Source organism: Taudactylus pleione, unplaced genomic scaffold (genome assembly GCF_031769625.1).
Source record: "Taudactylus pleione unplaced genomic scaffold, aTauple2 ptg000161l, whole genome shotgun sequence".
Taxonomy (NCBI): domain Eukaryota; kingdom Metazoa; phylum Chordata; class Amphibia; order Anura; family Myobatrachidae; genus Taudactylus; species Taudactylus pleione.
This window is the reverse complement of record NW_028284563.1, coordinates 5040001-5050582: the sequence shown is the minus strand read 5'-3', so window position 1 is coordinate 5050582 and position 10582 is coordinate 5040001. Positions and strand designations below refer to the sequence as shown.

The window sequence follows — 10582 nt, the reverse complement described above, 5'->3', positions numbered from 1 at the left end:
GTACATAGCATTATTAGCATGCATACAACAATTATATAGAGTCGCTGCCCCCCAAGTTCCCCTGAGAGGACCCCAGCCTCCCAGCCAAGGTCCGAACCAAGTTCCTTCTTTGCCTCCTCTAAATACCTCAAGCCCATTAGACCTTAATTTGCAGCCTCTCCCTGTATCCTGCAATTTAGTGATTTAATAAAAGGTATGGCTAACTTCAGCAACGTGGGGATTAAGCAATCGTGCCCCAAATCCCCAAAGTAAGATCCTGTTATGGGCTTCAAGCATCCTATTATCTATCCTCTGCAGAACGGCATGTGCTATTATGTATGTTACCTCCTGACAATAGCATACACAGATTAGGCTGTATGCACGTCATACTGGTCAGCACCCGGAATCATTACAAGGTGGGTTTGGAAGTGGCCTAATTAGGACTTCCTCAAAGGTAACTGAGCACCAGAAGTCCGTGATTTCCTACACCAGCAGGGTTAGACAGCATTAAGCCAATAATTCAAACCAAACTGTTATTTAGGGTAATTATCATCGTCCCTTGGGCACAAGTGTGATTATCTCCCAATGACACCGGACAATTTAAATGTCCATTATGTAATGAACCTAAAGCTGATATAGCGAATTTTCTGATTTCTATGTAGTGTAATTATGAGCAATTTTATATATATATATATATATATATATATATATATATATATATATATATAAAATAAACTTATATATACACACACACACATATATATATATATATATATATATATATATATACATTCACACACTCACTCTGGTAAAAAAAAAAAAGTGACGTTATGTACAGTACACTTGACTGAAAACCTTATGTCAAATATGTATATAAATATATCCCAGCATTGTTTCTAGGGAACTCTATACTGACATGTATAGTAATATATACAGTCACCCAGCAGATGTTGGACTTTAGCAGCTATTTATTAAACAGGAAATGTTGGGTTTTCTTTTTCATCATTAGTCAGGAATGATGTTGTACTGTACTATTTGTCAGCTGCATTGTGTGCAGCAAGAAGAACTAGGTTACTTGTCCGACACACAGGATGGCGATGTGATACTCAGTGCTGTACTTGTCTGGATGCAGTGGGGGGACGAAGCAATGGCATTATATACAATGCAAAACAGGGAAGTGTGTGAGGCAGGCGTTATCAGACTACTGGGATTATTGCTCACTTGTTATCTCCCTGTCTGTCTGTGTACATGCACACACTGACACCTCTCTCTCTCTCTCTCTCTCTCTCTCTCTCTCTCTCTCTCTCTTTCTCTTTTTCTCTTTCTGTGACTCTCTATATCTATCTCTCTGCTTGTCTTTCTGTCTCTTAGGGGCCCATTTATTAATATCTTTCCTATCTGTCTCTCTAACTCTCTCACACACACACACACACACACACACACACACATACACTCTCCTGGTGCGCCAGTGACGTCACATAGATCTTCACAGAACCAATTTCCGCAGAAGTGTCTCCTAGATCCGCTCAGATCAACCTCAGCTCGCCCCGTCTGTGAGGGATCTACTAGGATCTACCGAGGAGGTCCTTCCAACCCTGTGTCTGTCATCTCACCATCTTCAGAGATCACTTCACTGGTAAGTCCTTTAGGAGCCTTTCTCTGTCTGTTTCTTTTTTTGCATTGAGGAAGTCCCTTGTTCCATTAACCCCAAAGAGTTTTACTCTGCGGTATGTTCAAATCCTCCGGCTTATTGGGCTAAATTGGTGATTAGTAATAAAAATAATACTTTCTTCCCCTTACCCCGTACGCTTGGTGTCAGCCCATTGTAGCGTTGTAGTGTTGCTACAGTATGAAACATAGAGGATCCTGTGCTCGTTGTAACGTGTAATTGCTACAAGTGTTGCATTACAGTATGTTAGAAATATATACATGCAATTATTAGGAAGTCTCACTCATTGAAAATGAATGCAATATGGGGTTTGTTTGCTTATGTCATCTACAACAGTAAAATGAGTGAAGATGCTTTTTAATTGCTGTCAGTAAATTTTTATTATTATATTAATGTTATTATTTAATTTTTTCTTCCTATTGCTAATATTTATTATTATTATTATTATTATTATTATTATTATTATTATTATTATTATTTCATGTAAACAATAATATGTATTATTATTATTATATATTATTATATATTATTATTATAAATATTATTATTATGTTGATGTTGTGGCTGTTATTATTGTCACCATCGAGTATTTGTTGATATTATTTTATAGGACGACAAAATATCTCTGTACCATGAGAAATTATGTTAGCATCACTTTATCCAGAATTTAGCCCCAGTTTTTCCGTATAAACTTGTCCTTAATGGCTATATTCCTGCAGACATCTGTTTTCACATGACTGTTTCCTGGTTGTTCCCCTGTCTTCCCCCTGATTAGCCCCCAATTTGCAGAGGCCCAGCTTCCAACATGTTCCTCCTGCTGCACAGTTGACAGCTACAATTGCTTGTGTTATCCTTAACCACTTAAAATCTGTGTCATTATTTAGATAGTCATCCGGATTAAACGTGCCTTCGCTGACCTCATAATTCAGATGACTGTTTTAATATGCTCGATACTTTATTTGCATTGTCATATCTGCCTTCTATGGAATGAGGGGCAGCCTGGCAGTATGGTGCAGTTCAACTGTATCACAAAGTTTGAAAAAAGTTATTTAGAAATTTTCTGCAGCAAGGGTCTAGGAGACCAAGACAATTCTCTATGAAGATATTTGTATTTCTTTATATATTTATTTTATGTTTACATTTTTGTGTTGTGGGTGGTTGGAATCTATAAAGGTTATAACAGCAAAACAGTATAATAATCTGTATGGCTGGGGGCAGCAATCTTGTATAAAAGAGTATGACTTTGCCAGACATTTGCAGGAGGTGATTTCTTGGTTCAACCTTGAAGTCCAGTCCTTGACATCTTTATACCTTGTATAAATTCTTTAGTGCCCCTGCTCTTCGTCAAACCTGACAAATATGTTAGAAAATATAATTCCAAAGGGGGGTTAGCTCACTTCACAAAACTTAAGGGTTTTAAGCGAAAATCAGTTTGCTCTTGGACTGAATTCTCACAATTTAGGGAGCAGCTATTTATGATGGATGTTACTATTACACAACATCAAGACTTCCTCGCAAAAAAAATATCCAATTGCAGGTAGAAGTTGATGAATCTGACATAACACATTTAAAAAAATATTTAAAAAAAGCTGATAAATGTAGGACTTGGATTTTTTTTTTAAGAGAATTCTTTAATATTTAGTAGATGGAGCTTTATATAAATTATATTTAATTAAAAAATAATTAATGTGACAATAAAACCTGAAATATTGTTGGCCACTGGCACAACATATAGTAACAAAAAAATGCTTCTGTATTATTTATATCAAGTACATGTGATGTGGATTCTAAATAGGCTGTAATTAGGTTTGTAAAAACAAATATGTGGAAAGATCTGTAGCCTGATTATAAGAAGTGCTTGAATGAAATAGATCAATATCTCTTACATACAGACTGCAAACCACAAACTGTTAAAGGTGTTTTTTGTTGTTTTTTTGCAAGAGGCCCTTCTTTGTTTTATTGTATTTTATTTATTTTTATTTTATTTTATTTTTTTTTTCATTTATTTGATTTTATCTTTAGCCTAATAATTATGAATAAAGGCGAACCAAGACGTTATGATCTGTCAAAATAATGGTTAATGCATCCAAATGAGGGTAATAGCCATAAAGAATTATACAGCCCACCCTCCCCCATCTTCCTCCCTAACACCCTCCTGAACAAATCTATTGAAAAATGTTATATACGCACGTTTCCTGCATATGAACTTGCATTGCAAATTAATCCTCGGCTACTGTACAATTAGCGTCCGATTAAAGCCTCATTTGTTACCCTGGATTTGAAGTCGAATTATGGTTTTACAACGTGAGACTTATTTTTTTTCCACTGTTTTATTGTGTTACCGAAACTAAAAAAAAAAATGTGTTCATTTAAAGTGCACCATTAATACATGTACAACACCAGGATGGCTGCTGTCCTTTATGCAAAGTATAGCCTCAATGATTAAACGTTACTTGAAGCCATCTACATCCAAATCCTCCATTGTAGACTGAAGTTCCATGAGGACGAAATAACCTAAAATTACCCCTTTATCCACTTTATTTACAGGGAACCTACAATGGAACTAAGCCTTTCAAAGCACAACCCCTCTTATGTTGATTTAGGTAAGTAGTAACATTTGTTTTCTTTTAATAATTCCACTATATTTAACATAAAAACAATAGAAAGTTTTAAAAAATTCAAATTAAATAAATGTAACTATTTAGATTTTGAATGTCGGTTATTCGTACCCTCTTTATCCGGACAACACACCCTTACAATTAAGTTACACCTACGCCCTCTCAGTTATATACAACTCTATGAATAAGGAATATTTTATTTTAATTGCAATTTACATTTTGGAGATGCTTCTGATATTTTAGCTTTATTTTCGTATGTTGATGACTGAAGCCCTCTGTCCTACATTTAAAATTATGCCACATGTTCTTACAGGGTGCAAATGTCTGTGGCTTTATTCAGTTTATTCTGTATTAAAGGGACGTCTGTCTAGATGTCCTGCTGGCAATTATGTCCATTTGCTGCCAGGATGGTATAGAGAGTCTAGGGACTGTATGGTGGAAACGTGGCATTGTTGTTAGAGGGGAGAAAGTCTAATATATCTCTAATCAGTGGATCAATTCTATGGATTTCTCTATAGATCCTCGTGTCTATTAAACTTGACCCTTTTCTGGTCTGACTTTATAAATGGTCATTACGTCCTCCCTCCAGTTTAATGCTCGGGTACAGTTCAGCAAATATTTATTTAAATAGCTGATGAGGGCCTGAGCTAGAGGCTGACTCTTCAGGATGGCTTCAAGTTCCAATTGGGTATCAATGGTTTGTATAAGTCCTATCCTAAATTGGACTATGGGGTTTCTCAGAAGAGTAATAGCTGTAGATGATCAGTATAAGTCATTAAAGGTTCAAACTAATGGACCTGTATTTTAATTAAAATATTTGCTACTATTTAGATAGTGTTAATTTATGTAATTAACTATTATTTTCTTGAAAAGCCATGGTTAGAAATACAAATGTAAAAGTTGAAATGACAATAATAAAATTAATTGGAATTATTATTATTATTATTATTATTATTATTATTATTATTATTATTATTAACCAATAGCCCTTTTATGGGAGATTATATTTGAAACCACTGTTAGAAAATAATAAAAATAATCTATTTCATTATATACTGAGAAAAATGTGCTAAATCTTTTAAGTCAGACTGAGCATGAATATAAGATGATCTTCTAAAACAACAGGTATCCATCAGTCTGTACCCAGCCCACACACACACACCCACAACTCGCAGTGCACTGAGAACACATACACATACACATATTTTCATTCTCCAATCTCCCGAATTGGACATAATTCTCATGTATTCACTTCATAATTCACAGACCTGTATGTGCACACATCGTTGATCATTTTCCTGGAGTTATTAGGGTATTTTTTTTCCATGTGAATGAGAAATACTGTACCCACTACGGCTAGGTGGTCCCCGCACAATGATTCAACAAAAACTTACTTTTCTAGATTCAATTTATCCAATACACTAAGAGGCTTAAATTGGAATGTCACTTAAATAAATAGTGTAACCCAGGGGGCATTCTCTCATCTGAATGGATATTAGCCGTGTTTTGTTTTTGTTTTAATACGGGTGGAGTAAATGAATAAAGAGGCAAATAAAAAAAGAATATATATATATATATATATATATATATATTATGTATATGTTATATATTGTGTATTGTATATATGTATATATTATGTATTTGTGTGTATATATATATATAGCATATAGAAGTGTTATGTATATACATTCACACGCATTTTTTATATATATATATATATATATATATATATATATATATATATATATATATAAAGTTTATCTATATGCATACATATAGCATATAGAAGATCTATGTTTATACATGGACACATTTATGTTTGTAGATAGATAGATAGATAGATAGATAGATAGATAGATAGATAGATAGATAGATAGATAGATAGATATATGATCAACAATGGGAGACAATTACACCGTGTCACCAAATTATTGAATAGGCAGGGTTTAGAACTCCATAATCATAGCGAGGGTGTTATAAAGAATTAATCATTGTTTTCGCAAAGTATCAAATCAGTACAATCCGTGTCGACTGACAGGCAGACGTGCTATAACCGGAACGGTTATATAGGGTACCCAGAGTTGATGGTTATAGCACATGCAGCTCAGGCAGGGACGCTGGTCATCTCTGCTGGTCTCTGGCCAGACTGCAACATGCTCCATGCTTAGCCCTAGGGCCAGAACTGACGCTAATGTTCGCCAGAATGATCAAAACGTAAAGAAAAAAATTGATTGCTGGCAAGGGCCTGTATTCAGCTAACGGATAATGCACCTTTAGCAGCATGTGCGAGAGAGAAAGGGAGAATTATATATATATATATATATATATATATATATATATATATATATGAAAGAAAAACATACATAGATGCAAAAACTATATATTTACACGACCTGGGTGTACAGTTGATACATATATATATATATATATATATATATATATATATATATATGTAGATATATATATATATGTGTGTGTGTGTGTGTGTGTGTATTTGTTCTTTCACACTTTTGTTTGATGGTTATACTGTGCTGTCCCCGCTGCTACAGCACCCTGCCCTGGCATGTCTGAGTCTGCAGGTCCCTGATTTGGAAGTGTTATCCCCCCATCCCTTCCTGCCATTACCTCCCTGTAGAACAACAGCTGACCTGTATCTGCAAGCCTCAGCTCCTATGAAAGCATTTCGCAAAACCAGAGTCACTTCCATGTAGCATGGCCCCAAACTGCTTTTAAAGGCGATTGATAACAGCCCCATATTTACTAGAGCCCTTATGAAGCAGTTTTACTGGGCCAAAAAAAACCTCCAGGTTTTAGGGAAAACACAGCAGTTAATAAAGATACAGGGTGTCTATTATAAACGATTCAGCTGTGGGAGACTGCTCAGGCAGCACAGGCCCCTGCCAGCCTGCTAATACTGTGCAGGAACTAGGTGATTTTGTCAATCTCTATATTTTTCTGCAACCCTATTCCACGACGTTTTTCTAACGCTGGCTAGATGCACATGATAATTTCTTATAGTATCCAATGGTAGAGTAATATCACAATAATTATTTAATAGTTAATTGCGCTTTTAGCTATTGACTAACAGCAGATCACGTCTACAGAAATCGAAATTCATATGAATTCCTGCATCTATGTGTCTGTCACTGGGGCTGCTATAATAACCCATTGGGATGGAACATAGTTCAGGTGGATTAAATACTGTAACTGTGTGGTGATACCTATAATCGTGCAAAAACAGATCACAGAAGAAATGGTTTGATTATTGCCCTTCTCTTATCAAATAGGTTGCATTGTATATGGCTAATATATTAAGAATTGTCCATTTCACATCCTAAAAGTATATATATATATATATATATATATATATATGTATATATATAATTATATACGAGAGAGAGAGAAAGAGAGAAGAGAGAGAGAGAGAGAGAGAGAGAGAGAGAGAGAGAGAGAGAGAGAGAGAGAGAGAGAGAGAGAGAGCGATATGGAGATGTTTAGGATGTAAAATGGCCTATTCTATTCTTTATATTAGCCATGGTCAATGCAGCCTATGCCTATGTGATGAGAACTATATATATATATATATATATATATTATATATATATTTGCAGATGAGAGAAGAATGAATAGATTCGCAGAAAGACTTTAATCATATAATATATTTGCAGATTTTATTAGCAGCTGGGATTGGCCCTGTATAAATGTAACAGGCGTTTGAAGTTTTATTTAATTTGCATGGAAATACATCTTGTTTTAGAGTGTTATGAGATTCCTGGCCAGACACATAGCCCGGGTGTAATGTCAGCTCTATGCCGGCCCAGGATTGCAATTCATATTGGTAATTAGGGATTGTTCGTGTCATCAATCGGTTATTTTATGGGTTTGGTAGGTCATGGAAATGTCATTATTATATAACTCTCATATCTAGTGTGCAGCTGGCAATAATGCTGGTATTATAATGGATGGTGACATCATTAACCCGATCCATGAAGGTAACAGAGAAGGCGGTGTTCCTAGGCAAAAGAGCAGTAGTGTGTCAGTAGATAGATAGAGAGAGAGAGAGAGAGAGAGAGAGAGAGAGAGATATGAGAGAGAGAGAGAGAGAGAGAGATATGAGATAGATAGATAGAGAGAGAGAGAGAGAGAGAGAGAGAGAGAGAGAGAGAGATAGGGATAGAGAGAGAGATATGAGAGAGATATGAGAGAGAGAGAGAGAGAGAGAGAGAGAGATGAGATAGATAGATAGATAGATAGATAGATAGATAGATAGATAGATAGATAGATAGATAGATAGATATGAGATAGTTAGATATGAGATAGATAGATAGATAGATAGATAGATAGATAGATAGATAGATAGATCTGTAGATTGTAAGCTCATATGAGCAGGGCCCTCTATCTTTTTTCTTATCTACATAATTATGCTAACTATACACTTTAATTATTATATCTACTTATTTATATACTGTCTGTATTAGTCGGTACTTACGTTTATTGTCATTTTTATCTACTTGTGCGGTGCTACGGAACCCCACTGGTCCATATAAATAAATAAATAATAATAATAATAATAATAATAATAAATTCATGAACAAGAGATAATTTGACGCATTGAAGAACATACAGGACTAAGTTTGTTTTTGTTTTTTTGGTGTGTGTGTGTGTGTGTGTGTGTGTGTGTGTGTGTGTGTGTGTGTGTGTGTGTGTGTGTGTGTGTGTGTGTGTGTGTGTGTGTGTGTGTGTGTGTGTGGTGGGTTTGATAGTTTTTTGAGTGTATATATTAATTTATGGGGTGAGGGGGTAGATAAAGTGGAATTTTATACATTTTACCTGAATGAGGAATCTGCCCCTTTTAAAATCTTTTTTTTTTTACTGTTACCTACCGGTGTCATATTCTAGTCTAATAAATCACTTCAGTCATCTATTAAAACCTTAATGTGTTGAATGCACTTCATTCATTAATTGGCATCCAGGCTGACTGTATCAAGTGGTGCTGGACTTTGTGTTCCACATGTTATGTTTATGGCTATTAAATAACAGAACTTGCATTAGTCATGGTTATTTGTAAATACGAGAGAGAGAGAGAGAGAGAGAGAGAGAGAGAGAGAGAGAGAGAGAGAGAGAGAGAGAGAGAGAGATCTGTATATACTGTGTAAAATGTGTGTTACAAGTCATTAACAAGATTAGCAAGCAAACATATCTGTGTCTGTACCATCTGTCTGTTTTATGCTATACTTAAGTTATTGTATTGTATCACATTGACTCCTACTGGCCGCACGTGTGTTACAATGACTATGTAGCTAGAGAAAATCCTCTTCATGTACAAATGCATTGTATTATTGTTATAGGAGAAGAGTGTAATCAATTCCATGACAAAACTGAAGGGAAGTCATTCTGGAGCCAAAATAAAAATTAGAAGGAAGCAACCAGGGGATTTATATATGTAAACAACAATGTACACATCTAACAATACAGATCAGCAGCGATGTGCATATCTTCTGCAAATAATACATATGCGCCTTCATTCTAATGGGAAACAGGGTCCCTGATTATTGGTACCAGTTGTATTCAGGCTTTTCCCAGTCCAGTCTACGAATGTGCAGGAAAAGCAGTAAGAAATGTTTGCAGAAATGAAAACCAAAATTCCACAATGATTTATTATCCCATGTAATAACTTGAGACAATTTTGAATTTAGTTTTTTCTTAACTTGTTGAGATCAAATTCTATATATATATTTATTTCTCCCAACAAAACAAAATTGTCATATTGTATTTTTCGTTAATATTTCGTTTTGTCACTTGAAATATACTTTTGAATGTTAATGTTTCGATAATGTAACCCATCCTTTGTTTTGACTTTTTACTAACATTTAGAGAACAGCAAAGGGCATCAATTTTGATGAGGGTACAATAAATCCAGCTCGTCAGCAGCTTATTGCTCATTACCAGACCGATACACAACAACCAAAACAATAACAGCAAAAAAAAGTAAAAATCAGCAAATTAAATATATATAAAAACACATAATAGCTCTTTTGTATAATCTGTACAGTCTGTTAAAAACGTGTTTTGATCCCTTACTTTTATTTGTTTGTATTATTTTTCAATCATGTACGGAATAAAATAGCACAAAAAGAAAAACACTCCCGAAGTGTAGAATTTAGAAAAACGTACAAAAATAAATGTTATATGTATGTGAGTGTGTATCTTGAGTGTGTCTGAGTGTGCCTGTGTGAGTGTGTAAGAATAGTAACTCAATTCCACATTTTAAATGACTAAATTATTTAATGAAGGTGTTTTCATTAGTAACTTTGTA

General features: G+C 34.8%; 1 protein-coding gene across 1 annotated transcript in view; it reads left to right on the top strand.

Moving 5' to 3' along the window:
- The first annotated feature begins 1136 nt into the window (after positions 1-1136).
- The window catches only part of PITX1 (paired like homeodomain 1), a 24887-nt gene continuing 15441 nt past the window's right edge, over positions 1137-10582 (top strand). The window contains exons 1-2 of the mRNA XM_088475080.1: positions 1137-1615; positions 4196-4251. Coding sequence (XP_088331206.1) covers positions 4206-4251 — 46 coding nt within the window. The 5' untranslated portion in view covers positions 1137-1615; positions 4196-4205. The remainder of the gene's footprint in view (positions 1616-4195; positions 4252-10582) is intronic.